This window comes from Lolium rigidum, chromosome 4 (genome assembly GCF_022539505.1).
Source record: "Lolium rigidum isolate FL_2022 chromosome 4, APGP_CSIRO_Lrig_0.1, whole genome shotgun sequence".
In the NCBI taxonomy this organism is placed as follows: domain Eukaryota; kingdom Viridiplantae; phylum Streptophyta; class Magnoliopsida; order Poales; family Poaceae; genus Lolium; species Lolium rigidum.
Genome location: NC_061511.1, coordinates 52,582,079 through 52,603,974, shown reverse-complemented (window position 1 = coordinate 52,603,974; position 21,896 = coordinate 52,582,079). Strand labels below are relative to the sequence as shown.

At 42.0% G+C, this 21,896-nt stretch overlaps 1 protein-coding gene across 1 annotated transcript; it reads right to left on the bottom strand.

The window, feature by feature from the left end:
* Window positions 1-18,070: 18,070 nt before the first annotated feature.
* Window positions 18,071-20,800, bottom strand: LOC124708186. Its single transcript, XM_047239873.1, has 3 exons — window positions 20,414-20,800; window positions 20,030-20,250; window positions 18,071-18,710 (listed from the first exon to the last, which is right to left on the bottom strand). The coding sequence occupies exons 1-3, from the start codon at window positions 20,712-20,714 to the stop codon at window positions 18,114-18,116; spliced, it is 1,119 nt and encodes a 372-aa protein (XP_047095829.1). The 5' UTR covers window positions 20,715-20,800; the 3' UTR covers window positions 18,071-18,113.
* Between the last annotated feature and the right edge of the window lie 1,096 nt (window positions 20,801-21,896).

Below are 21,896 nucleotides of genomic sequence, written 5' to 3'. Positions count from 1 at the left end.
CATTTAAAACACAAACATTTGCAATAGATCATAGATAGAAAATTAAGCTTAACACTTGCAACAAACAAATGGTTGAGCAACAAGTAGGAGGCACCATAATAAAAGGCTCAACCAAGAGGATATGTGAAAGGCATGATAAAGCATATTATAAGACTATTACAAGGATGAGCAAAAAGCATCATCATAGTCTTCAATGAATTATATTGCTTAGCATGACCAATCAACACGCAACAAATAAATAAGATATCAAATGGAGATGTATCATCTCTTATGTGTATAAGTTTCTCTAAGTGAGCAATATCACAAAGATATTTATCCACAAAGAAACATGCACACACAAAATAGATACATAATAAATAAAGCATGATAACCAAGAGGAAGTCATGCAATATACCAATAAGAATTTTTGCTTAATAGCATGGCCAAAGGCTCAATTTTATCTTATTGTACATTCATGAACTTCAACCACAAACATCTAAAATACATCACAAATATCAACAAGGGATAGAAGATAGTTGGGATGCATTGAGACAGGCAACAAGTATCACAAACGAGGATACCAAAAGAAATAACTAAATTTGCACTTTCATCGATATTGCACATGTGAGAGGCTTGAGGAATTGATATGCAATAAAATTGCTAGATAGGCATAGATGGGATGGGTGAATCATGAGCATGATTTTATATACTTCCCAACATATGTACTCATCTCAAATTACTCACATCCGCAATAAAGAGGTTTCATTAAGACTTTAGCAAGAAGCACAACATTTGCAAATCAAGAGATTCATGCCAAGATGCAACCACATGGTTGGATGCTAGAAAAATATGCATGAGAAGATACTTGTTACCGAGATAGCATTGGTGAGGATGTAGTAGATATGTGTTCGTTGACCATCCTAGCTTGCCTCAAGTTACCATTGAGTCACCACTTCTCCCCAAGAGTGAGACAAGCATCCAATGCATATCCATTGTACCTAACACGAAGGTAAGTACAAAAAGGTCCCCAAACTAATTGGGTCCGAAGTAGTTAGACACACTACAACATATAGGACAAACTCCACAATTCTATGTGCATATAGATATGAAATTGAATTTCATGCACATCTTAGCCAAATTAGGATTTGATGGAGTTTACCCTATATATTGGATCAATGAAAGTGACACATGCCATAAGATATACATATATTAAATATGCATGCACAATACTTTCAAGAACCAATGAAAGATATAATTTTGGACAAGACACCAAATAAATCAAGAGACAATGGTTGTCCAAATTATATCAAAGAATCAAATCAACACAAGATTGACTCCAAAGAATTATCTCATTATAAGAAGCTAATTAAACCTAAACACAAATGAATGAGATAACCAACTCCCAAGAGAGCAAGGTTCCAACAAATAAACCAAACCCTCGAAACTTTTTATGATGGCACAAAGTACCAAAGAAAGAAAATTTATGTCTCCCAAAACCAAATTTTTGATAATGACCAAGAGAAGTTTAAGCATTATAACAAATATAGGAGAGCTCCCCCAAGATTAGTGCATTATCTAGGATTTTGCATATGAATACAAAATGCACAAAACTAGGATCATCACGCTACCTATATCTACTAAAATGCTAAGAAAGTTTGAATAGACAAATTAGATCCATAAGATGCAAGGAAGACACATGGGAGTCAAAGCACAACACATTCATGGCAATAAATAAGACAATTTAAACACAAGAGCCAATGTAAATATGATCAATAAATTTCTACCTCATAATAGATTGCCAATTGTCCTAGGACAAGAGGTATTAGGAAATATTTCCCGGTGGTAGTTTGTAAGTATATGTAAGATCATATTTACACCAAGTAAAGCATATGGTAAAAGATAAGAGTTAACCATCATGCAAAGAGAGTTTCTTGATAGCTTCAATTAGTCATACCAACATGCAAAGCAATTAATAGTATTCATACCAACATGCAAAGCAATTAATAGTATTCATACCAACATGCAAAGCAATTAATAGTATTCATACCAACATGCAAAGCAATTAATAGTATTCATACCAACATGCAAAGTAATTAATAGTATGACTTGAAGCATATGGTTTTCCAAAAATTTATTGAGGGACACATTGTGAAAAACCATGCCAAGAAAAACTTTCACAAATAAGATCCACAAAGATATTAGCAATGAAGCCATTTAAGCAAATTGGAACTTGTTTGAGAAAACATGTCACATATGAGAGATAATTTACAATATCAATTCTATGTGACACAACCTCAAATGTTCACATTTCCTAGGCTTGTAATATGCACAAAGCTTATTACTCCCCCATAATGTGATAAATAATATATTTTCACAAGAGGCAAATAAGATCCAACTAGAGTTATTAATGGACATTGGAATTTGAATTTCTCATGAAGATGACATACCACATAGAGACTAGATAATCTTGCAATATCAATTCTAAGTGATATTCCTCATGTACACACATTGTTAGGATCATGAAATTCCCAAAGGAATATCACTCCCCCAAAACGGGATAGTCCATTAATCTCTCATAAGAGCCATATAAGATACAACAAGATGCAAAGAGGCTCCAACACAAACACAAGTACACGGTGTGAAACCCAACATACATAGACTTGATTTCTCAAGAAAAGCAAGTAGGAAGCACAACATATACAAACACATGCTAGGAACAAAACTAACACATGCAAAGGGGCGAGTAACTTTCAATATAAGTGAGTTGAGAACATGTTACCGCAAGGAGGAACATTGAATACATGATAGAAGCAAGATAACCAAAAGACTTGGCTTGAGATAATATGAATGATGAAGATCCCTTAATTCTTCATGATGTAGCCAAGTCTCCAATGCCCTCCAACAAGCACCTATTGATCAAATTTTGGATTGTTGGTCCCCAACTAAGTTGGGTCCTAAGAGGTTAGTCACAATAGGCTTGGCAACCCAAATGGTTCTTTTCTTGACACCACTTTGAGCACCAACATATTTGGCAAACGCATTGCCACCCTCATCCTTACGAAGAGAATAAACATCATCAATGGTGATAGAGTTGGATGAGGTACCAATAGTGCACAAGGAGGAGATGTGGCCCTTCTCACGGCATATGTAGCAAGTTCTTTTCTTCTCCTTCTTCTCACTAGGTTTCTCCACAATGGGAGTATTGGCTTGTTTCTTCTTGGGAAGTGGCATTTCTTCAACTTGAGGTTGAATGTAAGTTTGAGCTTGAGGCCGCTTCCCTTTTTGCTTCTTCTTCAAAGGGCAAGATCTAACATGGTGCCCTTCAATATTGCACTTGAAGCAAACAATCTTGGCCGGGTCTTTGACTTGTACTTGGCCCTTCTTCTTGTTGTTGTTCTTGGACTTGTTCTTGTTGTTGGATTTGAATCCAAGTCCACTCTTGTCATTGGGGGATTGTTGCATACTCAACATCGTGTCAAGTTTGCATTTCCCTTCATGACCCTTTACCAAGTCATTCTTTAAAGAAGTGACTTGGGCCTTGAGCTCTTTGATTTCCTCTACATGGTTAGTAACAACACAAGTACTAGAGGAAGTAGAATCTTCATTGTTAGAGCAACAAGGCAAGGAAGATAATTCATCACAAGATTTAGAAATATTATGAGTGGATGAATTACTAGGACTAGCACATGGAAATATAGCATTTTGAGTAGTAGTGCTAGTATCCACATGAGGCTCACAAGGTGTTGCCTTAAATATGATAGCCTCATGAGCTAACTTTAGCCTATCATGAGAGGCTAGAAGATCCTCATGGGAGCGAGAAAGCTTTCCATGATTTTCTTCCAATTTCCCATAATTGCAAGTTAGCAACTCAAGTTGAGCCCTTAGCTCAACATTCTCCTTCAAGATAGATGCTTCACAAGAAGTAGAGTTAGTAGCACAAGCATCAATATTAGTATTAATAGGAGAAGGCAAGTTGGCATGCTCTTTTAGATAAGAAGCTTTAAGTTGCTCATGCGACTCGGTGAGTTTGGCGAGCGCACTCTCAATGACCCTTGAGCCCTTTTTGAGTTGCTCAAAATCCTCAAGGAGTTTAGCATTAACAAACACAAGCTTATCATTTTTTAGCTTTAGTTCATTTGCCATCTCAAGAGCTCTATCATGGTTTTCCTTTTCTCTAGACAATTCTAGAGCAAAGGTCTCCTCAAGAGCTTCCTTGATGGTTTGTTCTTCTTCAAGTTCATTTTTTAATGATGCTACATCATCGGCATACTCTCGTTCAAGAGCACCCTTTTTATCAATGGTGTTCTCATGCATCCAAATAAGTTTTTGGCTCTCAATAGCGGTAGTCAAGATTTCAAAGAAGTGAGTGCTAGCAATTTTATCTTTGCAAATAACCTTGAATACGCTCTTACCCTTATCGCGTAGAGAGACAACCCAATCCTCTTCTTCATATTCATCCTCATCCTTATCACCACGAGACATATTAGGTTCCATGCTAGGAGGTACCGTGGAACCCTTGGCCATAAGGCATATATGAGGACCGTGAGATAAAGATGAGGAGTTACTTGAGGCTCCTTTCAAGATCTTGTCTTGACCAATAGAATCTTTGGTTTCCTCTACATTGTTAGACACACAACAACTAGAGGAAATAGAAGCATTTTTATTATGGCCACAAGACAATGCAAGCATATCATCATTAGATTTATTCAAGCAACTTACACGTGATATGCAAAGACTATCAACACAAGCATGTAAATCATTTCTAGTGCTAGATGTGTTTGAGTCCAGTAGATGAAGCATTGCAATGAGATAGAGATGAAGAATCATCAATAGTAAGCTCAATATCAACATTGCAATTTTCATCACCACTCACCATATGATTACCTTGTGTCTTGACACACTTTGGTGAAGTGGATGAAGATGAGAATTCATCACGGCCGGAAGTGGATGAAGATGAGAATTCATCACGGCCGGAAGTGGAAGCAATACTATCATCCTCAATAATATTGGACACATCATATTTATCTTGAATCTTTGTCCATAACTCATGAGCGCTCCAAAAAGGCAAGTATGGAAAAAGTCCTACATTTCTCAAAGCATTCATAAGAACATAAGAAGCTTGAGAATTGAGATATAAATTTTTCTCATCCTCTAACGATAGATTTTGTGAATCCATAGGAGGAGAAAAACCTATATCTACAATTTTCTCCATATGAGGGTCAATGTCCCGAAAATGACTAAGCATGCAAATTTTCCAAACATCATAATTTGTGCCATCTAATATAAGAGTGTTATCGTGCACAAATCCTCTAGCCGACATCTTTACTCTCAAGGCGGTGAAGCCTAAGAATGAGAGACCTTGCTCTGATACCAATTGAAAGGACACGGATGTCGCCTAGAGGGGGGGGTGAATAGGCGATTTAAAACTTTTACGAGATGGGCTTAACAAATGCGGAATAAAACTAGCGTTTACTTTGTCAAGCCCAAAGCCTATATACTATGGTTCACCTATGTGCACCAACAACTTATTCTAAGCAAGAGATCACCTATGTGCACCAACAACTTATGCTAAGCAATACAAGCAAGTATGTGATAGCAAGATATATATAACTTCAAGCACGATGGCTATCACAAGGTAAAGTGCATAAGTAAAGAGCTCGGGTATAGAGATAACCGAGGCACGCGGGAGACGATGATTTATCCCGGAGTTCACACTCTTGCGAGTGCTAATCTCCGGTGGAGAGGTGCGGTGGCTTAGTGCTCCCGAACGCCACAAGAGGCTCACCTTGAGGTGTGGTTGCTCGATGCACACCAACGCCACAAAGGCCTCACCCCAAGATGCGGTACTCACACCACACACCGAACGCCACGAAGGCGCCTCACCTAAATCTCCGGTGACCCTCGCCACAAAGGCCTAGGTCACGGTTCCACTAAGGGATTTCCTTCGAGGCGGAAACCGGGCCTTACACAAAGGTTGGGGCACACATCCACAACTTAATCGGAGGCTCCCAACAAATCACCACAAAGGTGTAGAATCCGTCTAGGGTTCCAAGAACCCAAGAGTAACAACTTTCTTGCTTTCACCTCCACGAATCACCGTGGAGAACTCAAACCGATGCACCAAATGCAATGGCAAGAACACCACAAAGATGCTCAAGTCCTTCTCTCTCAAATTCCAACAAAGCTACAAAAGCTATTGGGGGAATAAGAGAGGAAGAACAAAGGAATTCACAAAGAACACCAAGATCAAGATCTAGAGAGTTCCACTCACAAAGAGATGGATTTGATTGGTAGAAATATAGATCTAGATCTCCTCTTCCTTTTCCCTCAAATGGATTCAAGAATCATTGGCGGAGTAGAGGGATTGGGCAAGCTCTCAAGGTCAACAATGGTGGAGAGCAAAAGGAGGAAGAAGAAGTGGGGAGAAAGAGGAGGAAGAAGGCCTTAAATAGGGGTCTCAGATTTCTGCCCGTTGGGGCCAAAATCGCGACAGGGCCGGCGGTGCCGGCCTTGTTCCACCGGCAGTGCCGGGGTGGCCGGCAGTGCTGGCCTTTTTCCATCGGCCGAGTGCCGGCCCGGCGGCAGTGCCGGGGTGTTCCCGGCGGCGAGTTCCGCCCCCCGAGTTTTTGCCCAAACACCCGATACGAAAACCTTGATAACTTTTGCATCCGGACTCCGATTTCGATGATCTTGGGCTCGTTGAAATCACAACAACGAGCTCTACAACAATATGCATAGAAACATCATAGTCCAGCAAAGTAGGATAGAAACAAATAGATAAAGGTTTTACCTATCTATAAACGACAAACCGGTAAAACCTCCAATATGGAAAATGCAACAACTTGAGTTAGGAAACTCGCATTTAGGTGAAACCAATTTTGTTGTAAAGAAGATGACAATAGCTACCCCACAAAGATTGAAAAGCTTAAGAAAAAGTGGGCTAGGTTTTTCTATGTATTTTAGAGTGAAACCTCTCAATACGAGAAACCGAGAAAAACTCCAATATCGAAAACGCAACAAGTGATTCATGCGGAATCCGTTTTCGATGAACTAGAGCTTGTCATGAGAATAAGCACAAGCTCTAAAACACCATATGGATAATATCCAAATAACAACCAAGAAATATGATGCAAGGATGCAAAGGTTTGAGCTCTCCGAAGGATACGATCGAGTTACTCACTCGAGAGCCCTCTTGATAGTACGGCAACTAAACTATAAACCGGTCTCCAACTACACCATGAGACCGGTGAGAAAGAAACCCTACCAAGAGCAAACCTTATCCTTGCGCGTTCCTCTTGAGCTCGATGATGACGATCTTGATCACAACAAGATGGAACGCCTTTCTTGATTGTGCTTGCTTGACGAAGTCTTGTGGATTGCTCCCCCATAATCCACCATGGGAGAGCTTCTTCTTCGGCACATCTTCACATATCCATGATCACCATATGGATGGCAAGCTTCAAGCAAATGATCTCTTCGAGATGGCTCATCTTGAACTTGCACTTCATTTCTTCATTCTTCATCATGTTGATGTCTTGAAGTTAACTTTGAGGGCTCACTTCATCTTCATCTTCAAGACATACTTGACACTTCAAATTCTTCATCAATTTCTTCTTATTGCAACCTTGAAGCCAACATATGGTTCAAGCATTGCCTATGGACCACACCTACAAATATAACTCAATGCAAACATTAGTCCATAGGGATTGTCATTAATTACCAAAACCACACATGGGGGCTCCATGCACTTTCAGCGGCGCGGCCTGGCCCCTGGCCGCGCGGCCCTGTCATCTGGGCCCCTCGTGAGCCCCCCTGACCTACCCTTCCGCCTACAAATAGCCTCCGTCGCGAAACCCCCGATGCCGAGAGCCACGATACGGAAAACCTTCCGGAGACGCCGCCGCCGCGAATCCCATCTCGGGGGATTCGGGAGATCGCCTCCGGCACCCTGCCGGAGAGGGGATTCATCTCCCGGAGGACTCTTCATCGCCATGATCGCCTCCGGAGTGATGAGTGAGTAGTTCACCCCTGGACCATGGGTCCATAGCGGTAGCTAGATGGTCGTCTTCTCCTTGTTGTGCTTCATTGTTGGATCTTGTGAGCTGCCTAACATGATCAAGATCATCTATACGTAATACTATATGTTGTGTTTGTCGGGATCCGATGGATAGAGAATACTATGTTATGGTGATTATCAATCTATTGTTTATGTGTTGTTTATGATCTTGCATGCTCTCCGTTATTAGTAGAGGCTGCGGCCAAGTTTTTACTCTTAACTCCAAGAGGGAGTATTTATGCTCGATAGTGGGTTCATGCCTGCATTGACACTAGGACGGTGACGAGAAAGTTCTAAGGTTGTGTTGTCGTTGTTGCCACTAGGGATAAAACATTGATTCTATGTCTAAGGATGTAGTTGTCGATTACATTACGCACCATACTTAATGCAATTGTCCGTTGCTTAGCAACTTAATGCTCGAATGGGGTTCGGATGATAACTCTGAAGGTGGACTTTTTAGGCATAGATGCGAGTTGGATGGCGGTCTATGTACTTTGTCGTAATGCCCAATTAAATCTCACTATATTTATCATATCATGTATATGCATTGTTATGCCCTTCTCTATTTGTCAATTGCCCGACTGTAATTTGTTCACCCAACATGCTTTTATCTTATGGGAGAGACACCTCTAGTGAGCTGTGGACCCCGGTCCTATTCTTTACATAGCATACAATCTATCGCAATTGTGTTTTACTTGTTTTCTTGCAAACAATCATCTTCCACTCGATACGTTTAATCCTTTGTTACGGCAAGCCGGTGAGATTGACAACCTCAGCTGTTTCGTTGGGACAAAGTACTTGGGTTTTGTTGTGCGAGATTCCACGTTGGCGCCGGAATCCCTGGTGTTGCGCCGCATCACATTTCGCGACCATCAACCTTCAACGTGCTTCTTGGCTCCTACTGGTTCGATTAAACCTTGGTTTCTTTCGAGGGAAAACTTGCTACTGTGCGCATCATACCTTCCTCTTGGGGTTCCCAACGAACGTGTGAGTTACACGCCATCAAGCTCTTTTTACGGCGCCGTTGCCGGGGAGATCAAGACACGCTGCAAGGGGAGTCTCCACTTCTCAATCTCTTTACTTTGTTTTTGTCTTGCTTTATTTTATTTACTACTTTGTTTGCTGCACTAAATCAAAATACAAAAAAATTAGTTGCTAGTTTTACTTTATTTATTGTCTTGCTCTCTATATCAAAAACACAAAAAATTAGTTACTTGCATTTACTTTATCTAGTTTGTTTTATTTACCGTTGCTAAAATGAATACCCCTGAGAATACTAAGTTGTGTGACTTCACAAATGCAAATAATAATGATTTCCTATGCACACCTATTGCTCCACCTGCTACTACAGCAGAATTCTTTGAAATTAAACACTGCTTTCTTGAATTTGGTTATGAGAGATCAATTTTACGGTCTTAGTTACGATGATGCTTGCTTCCCATCTCAATAATTTTGTTGAACTTTGTGAAATGCAAAAGTATAAGGATGTAGATGGTGATATTATTAAATTGAAAGTGTTTCCTTTCTCATTAAGAGGAAGAGCTAAAGATTGGTTGCTATCTTTGCCTAAGAATAGTATTGATTCATGGACTAAATGTAAGGATGCTTTTATTGGTAGATATTATCCTCCCGCTAAAATTATATCTTTGAGAAGTAGCATAATGAATTTTAAGCAATTAGATACTGAACATGTTGCTCAAGCATGGGAGAGAATGAAAACTTTGGTAAAGAATTGCCCAACCCATGGATCGACTACTTGGATGATCATCCAAACCTTCTATGCGGGACTAAATTTTTCTTCGCGGAATTTATTGGATTCAGCTGCTGGAGGTACCTTTATGTCCATCACATTGGGGGCGGCTACAAAACTTCTTGATGATATGATGATAAATTACTCTGAATGGCACACGGAAAGAGCTCCACAAGGTAAGAAGGTAAATTCTGTTGAAGAAACCTCTTCTTTGAGTGATAAGATTGATGTGATTATGTCTATGCTTGTGAATGGTAGATCTAATGTTGATCCAAATAATGTTCCTTTAGCTTCATTGGTTGCTCAAGAAGAAAATGTTGATGTGAATTTCATTAAAAATAATAATTTCAACAACAATGCTTATAGGAACAACTCCGGTAATAACTATAGGCCATATCCTTCTGCTAATGGTAATGGTTATGGTAATTCTTATGGGAATTCTTACAACAATAATAGGAGTGTACCCTCTGGTCTTGAAGCCATGCTTAAAGAATTTATTAGTACACAAACTGCTTTTAACAAATCTGTTGAGGAAAAGCTTGATAAAATTGATACTATTGCTTCTAGAGTTGATAGGCTTGCCTCCGATGTTAATCTTTTAAAATTAAAAGTTATGCCTAATAATGATATTGATAATAATATTACTACTATAGCAAATGCCATCCAAGTTAGAATTAATGAGAATATAAGATTAATGGCTGAATTGCGTGCTAGGTGGGATAGAGAGGAAAATGAAAAACTAGCTAAAGAAAATAATGTAGCTAAAGTTTGGACTATTACCACCACTTGTAATGCTAATTCTTCACATGTTGCTGCACCTCCTACTATCAATGGTAAAATAATTGGTGTTGGCAATGTTTCTACTCCTAGTGCAAAGCGTACAAAACTGCCTGAAATTGCTAAAACTGCTGAAACTGCTTGTGACAAAACTGCTGAAATTTTTTCCAACCTTGGGAACAATGATCCCATTGCTGTAGCTCATAATGATTTAGACTTTGATGATTGCCACATCTCTGAAGTTATAAAGTTCTTACAAAAACTTGCTAAAAGTCCTAATGCTAGTGCTATAAATTTAGCCTTTACAAAACATATTACAAATGCTCTCATAAAAGCTAGAGAAGAGAAACTAAAACTTGAAACTTCTATTCCTAGAAAGTTAGAAGATGGTTGGGAGCCCATCATTAAAATGAAATTCAATGACTTTGAATGTAATGCTTTATGTGATCTTGGTGCAAGTATTTCTGTTATGCCTAAGAAAATTTATGATATGCTTGACTTGCCAGCATTGAAGAATTGTTATTTGGATGTTAATCTTGCTGATAATGTTAAAAAGAAACCTTTGGGGAGGATTGATAATGTGCACATTACGGTTAACAATAACCTTGTCCCCGTTGATTTTGTTGTCTTGGATATCGAATGCAATGCATCTTGTCCTATTGTGTTGGGAAGACCTTTTCTTCGAACTGTTGGTGCTTGTTATTGATATGAGGGAAGGTAATATTAAATATCAATTTCCTCTCAAGAAAGGTATGGAACACTTCCCTAGAAAGAGAATGAAGTTGCCTTTTGATTCTATTATTAGAACAAGCTATGATGTTGATGCTTCTACTCTTGATGTTACTTGATTTGCACTTTCTGCGCCTAGCTGAAAGGCGTTAAAGAAAAGCGCTTATGGGAGACAACCCATGTTTTTACCACAGCAATTTTTTTTTGTTTTGTTGAGTCTTGGAAGTTGTTTACTACTGTAGCAACCTCTCCTTATCATGTTTTTGTGCCAAGTAAAGTTTCTATGTTAAAGTTGATGTTATATTTGGGATCGCTGCGCAGAAACATCATTGCTGTCTGTCACGAATCGGGGCACAAGTCTCTGTAGAAAATTCGAAAAAATCTGCCAATTTACGAGCGTGATCCTCAGATATGTACGCAACTTTCATTAGTTTTGAGTTTTTCCATTTGAGCAAGTCTGGTGCCAGATTTAAATTAGTCTTTACGGACTGTTCTGTTTTTGACAGATTCTGCCTTTTATTTCGCATTGCCTCTTTTGCTATATTGGATTCATTTCTTTGATCCATTAATGTCCAGTAGCTTTATGCAATGTTCAGAAGTGAAAATAATGATTGTGTCACCTCTGAATGTGTGAATTATTAATTGTGCACTAACCCTCTAATGAGTTTGCTTGAAGTTTGGTGTGAAGGAAGTTTTCAAGGGTCAGGAGAGGAGAATGATATACTATGATCAAGAGGAGTGAAAGCTCTAAGCTTGGGGATGCCCCCGTGGTTCACCCCTGCATATTTTAAGAAGACTCAAGCGTCTAAGCTTGGGGATGCCCAAGGCATCCCCTTCTTCATCGACAACATCATCGGGTTCCTCCCCTGAAACTATATTTTTATTCAATCACATCTTGTGTTCTTTACTTGGAGCGTCGGTTTGTTTTTGTTTTTGTTTTTGTTTGAATAAAATGGATCCTAGCATTCACTTTGTGGGAGAGAGACACGCTCCGCTGTTGCATATGGACAAATATGTCCTTAGGCTTTACTCATAATGTTCAAGGCGAAGTTTCTTCTTCGTTAAATTGTTATATGGTTGGAATTGGAAAATGCTACATGTAGTAATTCTAAAATGTCTTGGATAATGTGATACTTGGCAATTGTTGTGCTCATGTTTAAGCTCTTGCATCATATGCTTTGCACCCATTAATGAAGAAATACATAGAGCTTGCTAAAATTTGATTTGCATATTTGGTCTCTCTAAGGTCTAGATAATATCTAGTATTGAGTTTTGAACAACAAGTAAGACGGTGTAGAGTCTTATAATGTTTACAATATGTCTTTTATGTGAGTTTTGCTGCACCGGTTCATCCTTGAGTTTGCTTCAAATAACCTTGCTAGCCTAAACCTTGTATCGAGAGGGAATACTTCTCATGCATCCAAAATCCTTGAGCCAACCACTATGCCATTTGTGTCCACCATACCTACCTACTACATGGTATTTCTCCGCCATTCCAAAGTAAATTGCTTGAGTGCTACCTTTAAAATTCCATCATTCACCTTTGCAATATATAGCTCATGGGACAAAATAGCCTTAAAAACTATCGTAGTATTGAATATGTACTTATGCACTTTATATTTTATTAAGTTGCTTGTTGTGCGATAACCATGCTTACGGGGAACGCCATCAACTATTGTTGAATATCATGTGAGTTGCTATGCATGTCCGTCTTGTATGAAGGATCTATCATTTTAGTGATTGGAGCATGCAAAATTGTTAGAGAAGAACATTGGGCCGCTAACTAAAGCCATGAATCATGGTTGAAGTTTCAGTTTTGGACATATATCCTCAATCTCATATGAGAATAATAATCATTGCTACATGCTTATGCATTTAAGAGGAGTCCATTATCTGTTGTCCATGTTGTCCCGGTATGGATGTCTAAGTTGAGAATAATCAAAAGCGAGAAATCCAAAATGCGAGCATTCTCCTTAGACCTTTGTACGAGCGGCATGGAGGTACCCCTTTGTGACTCTTGGTTGAAACATGGCATGCAAAGATCCGGTAGTCCAAGCTAAGTAGGACGAGGTGCGGGCACTATTAGTATACTATGCATGAGGCTTGCAACTTGTAAGATATAATTTACATAACTCATATGTTTTATTGCTACCGTTGACAAAATTGTTTCATGTTTTCAAAATAAAAGCTCTAGCACAAATACAGCAATCGATGCTTTCCTCTTTGAAGGACCATTCTTTTACTTTTATTGTTGAGTCAGTGTACCTATCTCCCTCCACCTTAAGAAGCAAACACTTGTGTGAAGCTGTGCATTGATTCCTACATACTTGCATATTGCACTTGTTATATTACTTTATGTTGACAATACCCATGAGATATACATGTTATAAGTTGAAAGCAACCGCTGAAACTTAATCTTCCTTTGTGTTGTTTCAACACCTTTACTTTGATTTATTGCTGTATGAGTTAACTCTTATGCAAGACTTATTGATGCTTGTCTCGAAGTACTATTCATGAAAAGTCTTTGTCATATGATTCACTTGTTTACTCATGTCATTACCTTTGTTTTGATCACTGCATTCATTACATATGTTTACAAATAGTATGATCAAGATTATGATGGCATGTCACTTCAGAAATTATCTTTGTTATCGTTTTACCTGCTCGGGACGAGCGAGAACTAAGCTTGGGGATGCTGATACGTCTCCAACGTATCGATAATTTCTTATGTTCCATGCTACTTTATTGATGATACCTACATGTTTTATGCACATTATATGTCATATTTATGCATTTTACGGAACTAACCTATTAACAAGATGCCGAAGAGCCGATTCTTTGTTTCTAGCTGTTTTTGGTTTCGAAATCCTAGTAAGGAAATATTCTCGGAATTGGACGAAATCTTCGCCCGGGGTCCTATTTTTGCACGAAGCTTCCGGAAGACCGAAGAGATAACGAAGTGGGGCCACGAGGTGGCCGGACCACGAGGCGGCGCGGCCGCCCCTGGCCGCGCGGCCCTGTCATCTGGGCCCCTCGTGAGCCCCCCTGACCTACCCTTCCGCCTACAAATAGCCTCCGTCGCGAAACCCCCAGTACCGAGAGCCACGATACGGAAAACCTTCCAGAGACGCCGCCGCCGCGAATCCCATCTCGGGGGATTCAGGAGATCGCCTCCGGCACCCTGCCGGAGAGGGATTCATCTCCCGGAGGACTCTTCATCGCCATGATCGCCTCCGGAGTGATGAGTGAGTAGTTCACCCCTGGACCATGGGTCCATAGCGGTAGCTAGATGGCCGTCTTCTCCTTGTTGTGCTTCATTGTTGGATCTTGTGAGCTGCCTAACATGATCAAGATCATCTATCTGTAATACTATATGTTGTGTTTGTCGGGATCCGATGGATAGAGAATACTATGTTATGGTGATTATCAATCTATTGTTTATGTGTTGTTTATGATCTTGCATGCTCTTCGTTATTAGTAGAGGCTCTGGCCAAGTTTTTACCCTTAACTCCAAGAGGGAGTATTTATGCTCGATAGTGGGTTCATGCCTGCATTGACACCTGGGACAGTGACAGAAAGTTCTAAGGTTGTGTTGTGCTGTTGCCACTAGGGATAAAACATTGATTCTATGTCTAAGGATGTAGTTGTCGATTACATTACGCACCATACTTAATGCAATTGTCTGTTGCTTAGCAACTTAATACTGAATGGGGTTCGGATGATAATCTGAAGGTGGACTTTTTAGGCATAGATGCAGTTGGATGGCGGTCTATGTACTTTGTCGTAATGCCCAATTAAATCTCACTATATTTATCATATCATGTATATGCATTGTTATGCCCTTCTCTATTTGTCAATTGCCCGACTGTAATTTGTTCACCCAACATGCTTTTATCTTATGGGAGAGACACCTCTAGTGAACTGTGGACCCCGGTCCTATTCTTTACATAGCATACAATCTCTCGCAATTGTGTTTTACTTGTTTTCTTGCAAACAATCATCTTCCACTCGATACGTTTAATCCTTTGTTACAGCAAGCCGGTGAGATTGACAACCTCACTGTTTCGTTGGGACAAAGTACTTGGGTTTTGTTGTGCAGATTCCACGTTGGCGCCGGAATCCCTGGTGTTGCGCCGCATCACATTTCGCGACCATCAACCTTCAACGTGCTTCTTGGCTCCTACTGGTTCGATTAAACCTTGGTTTCTTTCTGAGGGAAAACTTGCTACTGTGCGCATCATACCTTCCTCTTGGGGTTCCCAACGAACGTGTGAGTTACACGCCATCAGGCGCCCGACCAACGAGACCAAAGAGAAAGCACGCTGAGCTCATTCCCACTTGTGTTGTTGGCATCGAAGTACTCCTTCAACCTCATCCAATAGGTCTCTCTAGTTTGACCGGAGCCGGTTGTTGGATCCATTCCAATTGTCAACCATGTATTGCAAAGCAACTTGTTTTCCGCTATGGTGTAGTTTGTCGACCGACCGGTATGGCGCGCTCCAATCAACCCCTCTCCTTCCTCATCGACATCCTCATATTCCTCCTCTTCAACAATTTCGTCATTCGCGAACGAAAATACAACATTCGTTGCGTCCATGAAAGACGCGTCATCGACACTACATTGCAATAAAATTCATGGCTCTCATAGACCTTTTGTATGCATCTAAACTAAGAAATCGATAAAAAGAAATTGTGTTTACCTCTCCGACACTTCATCGAACACCATGTGCGCGCCGGAAGGGTCGGCGGATGAGTGCTTGATGGCGCCGGCGGCGGAGGCTGTTGCACGTGCCAAGTAGCGGACACCTTCCCCTTCTTCGGCGGCGGCTTGTCGGCACCGCCGCGGGCCACGGGCGTTTGGTCGCGGGCACCTTCCTCTCGGCCGGCGGCCGCGCCTTGCCGGTGGCCTGCGCGGCGGCGGCGCTTGTGTGCGGCGTCGGGCGTGGCGGGATGCAGAGGGTCTCGGGCGGCGATGTTCCCGACATCGGCGGAACCGCTAGGGTTTGGCGCATTCGGCGGCACCACGACGGAGGCGGCGATGGCGGTAGGTGGAATGGAGTAGGGAGGGGCCGGAGGGGTGTGCCGGAGGACGCGTCCATCGCCGGAATTGCGCCGGCTGCCGCGCGGAGGCAGGATTTGGCGGTGTGGCGGCGACGCGCGGGAGGGAAGTTTCTTGGCGGGTTTTCTTCGCGCGTGGGGTGGCGTGATGTTGCGCGCTGCAGCCGGCGCCCAAACTATACCGCTCGGGATAGTGCAAAATGTTCCGCGCCAATTTTTTTTTTACAGAGCGGCGCACAGTTTAGAGCGGCTGCTGTAGGAACATTTTTGTCCTCCGGCTGTGCATAGCGGGTTGGAGATGCTCTTATCGTGCGCTTGCGATTTTGCTTGTAAATATCAGCAGCAACGGGCGGAAGCAGCAGCTTTCCCGTGGGATGCGCAGAATCCACAGTGCTGCTGCTGCTGCTGCTGGTGTTGCGTGAACGGGCAACCATACATACAGCTGCAGTGCAGCAGCAGCAGCAGCCCATACATACGCATACGCGCGCTTGTAGAGAGGACTAGACTCGGCTGACGATTGTGGCTGCTGCGCGCCTCTGCGTGCTGCGTGGTACACCGCGATAGACGCCAAAGGGCCATGGGAAAAGCGAGGGGACCACCTAAGAATTGAAACAGGGGTTCCAATGGCAAAACCCTCCATTCCCATTCCAGCGAGCGAAGCCACTGCTGCACCTGCACACCTCTCTTTTCTTCCTCTCCACCCCAACCAAACCAAAGAGGGACTACCACTGCGCTGCGTTGCGTTGCGTTGCTGCTCCTTTCCTCTCCACCCCGGCCGCACACTCCCCTTTCCTCTCCGCCCCCAAGTCCCAACGCAACCCTAGCTTCCTTCACCCCATCCCCACACGGCCACACCACCTTCGCCTCCATGGCGGAGCCGCCGGTCCAGCACCCACCGCTGCCACGGGTAGAGCAGCTACCCAGGAGGTTGACGGGGCCGATTTGTTGCCCGCACCAGACGTCGTTGGCGGTAAGATCCAAAACCCGGCCGGCCTGGCCACCACCTTGGTTTCGCTTGTTGGTGTTTTTTTTTGCTTCGTCTATGGATCTCCGGTAGAGACGACGTACGGCCTTTGCGTATATATTTGCGAGGTGTTCTTCTTTGCTGTGGATTTTGCTCTGATTTTAGCATCAAGGGCACGGCACGGCGAGGCCCAAATCTGTTGATTCGTCTCGGCCCAGCTCTAGCACTGAACGGGCCGAATGTCAGTTTCCCGTAGCCCGTAGGCGGCCATCTCCCTCGCCGCCCCCGCCCCCGCACCCGAGCGTGTGGGGTCCGCACGTCGTGGCCGCCTCGCCGGCACCGGCATCGGCACCGCCTCCGCTTTATCCCTTCCGGCAGCCAGCACCCGCGTGCTCCGGGAAGACCCGCTCCCCTTCATGCCACATCGCAAGGGGAGCCAGATTTGGATAATTAGGGCTTTGGGGCCACGGGGGCGATTGAGCTTAGTACTAGTTAATTAGGGTTTTTGGCGTGATTATCTCTCCGGAGAATGGCAGCGCTGATTCAGCGCGCCATGCTTGTGACTCTCTGGTTAAACCATGGTCTCGGTGCCGTGCAATATTTTTCCGCCCCAATTTTTAAATTTTTCATCTGTGCTGATATTGTTTAGCAATTACTTGTACTTTTGCTTGACTTGTTCCCTGGAAACGGTTCGAATCATCTCTATGTGCTCTTAGGAGATGATAATTTTACGACCTTTTGGTTCAAAGAGGTGTTGTGGACAGCCAACTCGCCCAGACACGAGTCAAGTCAGATTCCTCTTAGCACCACCTGATAAGGGACCAGGTAACAGTGACCTCAATCTCACAGGAACTAACATTAAGTGTACCTTTGAGTTTACCACGTTGCTGAGGTGTAAAATACAGACCGTCTTCTAATAGTTGACCATCAAGACCAGACGCACTGACAGAAACTTCCAGATGCTCTCCATCTTTAATTTCAGCACAAACAACATGGCGGTGAAGCTTGATCTCACCATCATCAGCAAGAGGCAGCTTAAAATTATCACCGATATAAACAAGCCCAATTGGCATGTCATTTATACTGGCAGTTCTTGCAGCAAAAGAACCTCTTAAACCATCTGGCCATGACCCATTGATGACTTTCATACTGACTGAGGCCTCTACTGACCTCATGATGTGGCCAAATGTCAACTCCAGTGTGCTGATATTGCTGGTGTAGACACATTTAAAGATGGATGAATCAAGCGGATGAATATTCCTGAACGAACTAGCTATGAAGATTAGCTCTTGATCCTCAGATTGCCCAGTTCCCTTCACTCTGAGGTCAACCTCAAAGTACACGGGATCAACCAGCACAACAGCTCGTGCAGGACCAGTCAGTGCTAGGTATGGAAACTGCATGCAAAATTAATCAAGTAAATACTAGTGTCTTAAAACCCTTGACAGGACTAAAGTGGAACACAAGAAGTAACTTAGATTCTGATAAATTAAGTGTCCATCGATATGTGATCAAGTCATAAGGGGAACATAATTATAGAATAACTCAAATCGACATCTGTGGCTTGAAAAAAGTACTTTCAAAACAAGGCTAAAACCTTTTAAAGCAAATTTACAAGAGACACAACAGTCAGATACAAAAATCAGAGCCAAGGGATCCAATAGCCTCAAAAGTCAACTTAAGGAGCATTCTTGGAGTAAAGGGCCTGGACTTATCAAGAAAGGAGTCAAGAATCAGGTAACCAAGTTGACATTGAAAAAGAATGGAGACTTCACCCAGATAAGAACTTCCAGACTAGAAGACGTAGACACAGGTTATGAAATCACAACCTTAAGAGGGAATTCAGAATCATAAGGTTGACTGCCATCTGATCTCCTGGTTGTTTACTTTTATTATGCCATTTACTTTCAGAAATTGATAATTTCCTTAGAAGTATGTCTTACATGTACTTCTCCAACTGAGATTATCCACTTATGGATGTGGCTTTGAATCATATTTGGTTACCAAATTTTTATTTTTGTTCCATGTGCATATGTACTGGCCATATAAGTGAAAAAATTATAGTTGGATACACTTAACCGTAACCCTCTACACTCTCCCATCTAAACAGATCATGATTTAAGTTGAGCCAACCAAATCTTCGTTCTAACTGCACAGTTAACATAACTGCAAATTAATCAAATCCCATAATGACTAAAATTCAGGTTTATTATGAGTTCTATTTTTCCTAACTTGGAAATACCAGCTCAAGGTGATTTAGTTAGTATTTGAATTACTGATGATGGCAAGCACATATGATGTTCATAGCTCAGATATGAGCTATTGTTACTATTCATTCCAGTCCAATCGCTAGAGTTGTTCCTACCATAAAATTTCCTTGTAGACTTTACAGGAGCTAAGATGTTCATTGAAACAAGCCTAACTGAGAGGTTGCATCAGGAATTAGTTTATACCATGCATTTTCGAAAGTGTTTAATCACAGTTTTGTTCTTAAGAAACTAGTCTACTCATGAAATTTGTACCTTGTATTTTGCAAGCTAATATGTCTGGGTTGCTATGTGGATTACTACTAGCCATTATAGTTAAAGCCCAAAAGGTATTCAAACTCAAATCAACAACAATACTATCAGTTAAGTATGAAGACTCAGCTGAAGACCAGACCAAACAGTAATAATTATCGAAGTACAGACAAGGGGTTAGAGGCAACGATACGAACCCCCTCACTGATGATCTGGCAGTTATCCCTTTCGCGCTCGAAGATCATATTGCGCTTGTAATCCACCATATCACGTGCGGCGACAAAACCATACACTTGCAGTGGCCACTTTAAACCTGAGATCTCTGAGATTTTGACTTCGAAGAACTGCAGAGTGTCGATGGGGCCGGCGGGCACCTCTGGGGAATCAACATCCGCATAACGCACGCTGCGGATAGTCGCTGCATCACATGTAGTTATTCATGTGAGATTTCGATTGGGACTCGATGCACCAATTTTTGGTATCTAGCTACCTCCTCCATCCATAGGATAAGAATATTATTAGACAGATATCCATCTAATAAGAAGAAGAAAGTTAAGAAACACAATTCGTAGAGTACTTACTTTTTTCATCCATGGATTTGATCAGATCGCCCCATGTTTGCATCCACATGCCGTTGAACTCGCTGCGATCTTCCTCGAAGACAGGCATTGTCAACTTGTATTCTGGCGCCGGGCGCCGCGTTACCTTCACTGTGCTGTCCATCATCTTCCTCACAATCGGTTCATCCGCCTTCTTTTTCGTCGCAGGTACCCTTTTCTTCGACTTGCGCTCTTGATGTGTCACCCCCTTCCCAGCTGCCGTGCCCTTGATTGTCGCCTCCGCATCCATCTGCACCTTGGCTTTCCCCTTGTTCGAATCCATCTCAATCTCACTATGGCACGCACCTTGGGTAGTTTTCGCAACCCTCGCCGCCGCTTTTTTCTGCGAGGAAACCCTAGCGTCCCTCTCCTCTTGTATCCTCGGGCTCGGGGCGGGCCGCGGGCGGTTGGATAGCCTAAATAGCCAGGGCAGGCCGGCGACCCCCATCGGGTTGGGCTCATCCTCGGCCCAGCCACGCTTCGGACAAAGGATTCGTTACCTAAAAAATACTAGTATAAATATTGACTTGTAATCTATATATACTAGTTTTTTTTTAGAACAATCTATATATACTAGTTGAATGCCCGTGCGTTGCTACGGAAATTAAAAAGCTCTGCATTGGCATAAAAAAAATTATCACATTTTTAAATACTTGTCTCATCTACTTATTGTAGTTCCATGTTTGTGCAAATAAGATGTTATCTCAAAATATATACAAACCAAATAAACTAATCAAAAGATGGTGATAAGTTAGTCTACTACGTATAATGGAATGTATTATAACCGTCGAAATTAATTTATAGGCCTTGAGGAGGCAATTTTCGATAGGAAAAAACCACCGCAAACTCTAATCTTATAAATATGAATATATGAAGAAAAGTGGGTTTTAGTTTTAAAGTATTCAACGCATTTTTTCCTTGTTTGATCGCAAAGAACATGCATAGATGCTCTATTTGAACCAGATAACATCTGGGACGCCTTTTTGAGAATGCCTAGCACGTGAAAAAAGAATGAAATCTTTGGTAAAAATAATCAGATGTTGGTTCAGTGGTGATATATGCTAAAAAGTCGTCTTAGTTTTAAAATAATTGATGCAACATTTCCTAATTGGCATGTGCTTCAGTGGCCCACGCCCTCTGAAACTCACCTCTGCTTAGAACAAAAAGAAGACCGAGATTTGCCGATACCTCTTCGCTGTGGATGGTGTGTTTGCTGAGATTTGCTGTTACCCCTCTGAGTTACACGAGTTTGGTTTTGCATGGACCACTGAAGCAGGTCTCTTCCTAATCTTATATTTGCATACATGCATTTAGGAGGTCTATCATGGTCATTTATTACGGACGCCCTTAGTGTCGGCTTCACAGTGACTAACACGCCGCAAAATGGTTTGATTGTTGCTAAATGGGCGCTGGTGATCTGCATGTTCCAGTGGTTCCCAACATATGTGGGCTACCCCTCACCATG

Bases quoted from the DNA above. Each gene is read 5' to 3' on its own strand.
- LOC124708186 (XM_047239873.1), bottom strand. From the start codon at position 20,714: ATGGATTCGAACAAGGGGAAAGCCAAGGTGCAGATGGATGCGGAGGCG. The intron at 20,251-20,413 runs GTAAGTACTCTA...CATGTGATGCAG, and splicing joins CAAATCCATGGATGAAAAAA to CGACTATCCGCAGCGTGCGT. The intron at 18,711-20,029 runs GTTCGTATCGTT...TTTTGCATGCAG, and splicing joins GCCAGATCATCAGTGAGGGG to TTTCCATACCTAGCACTGAC.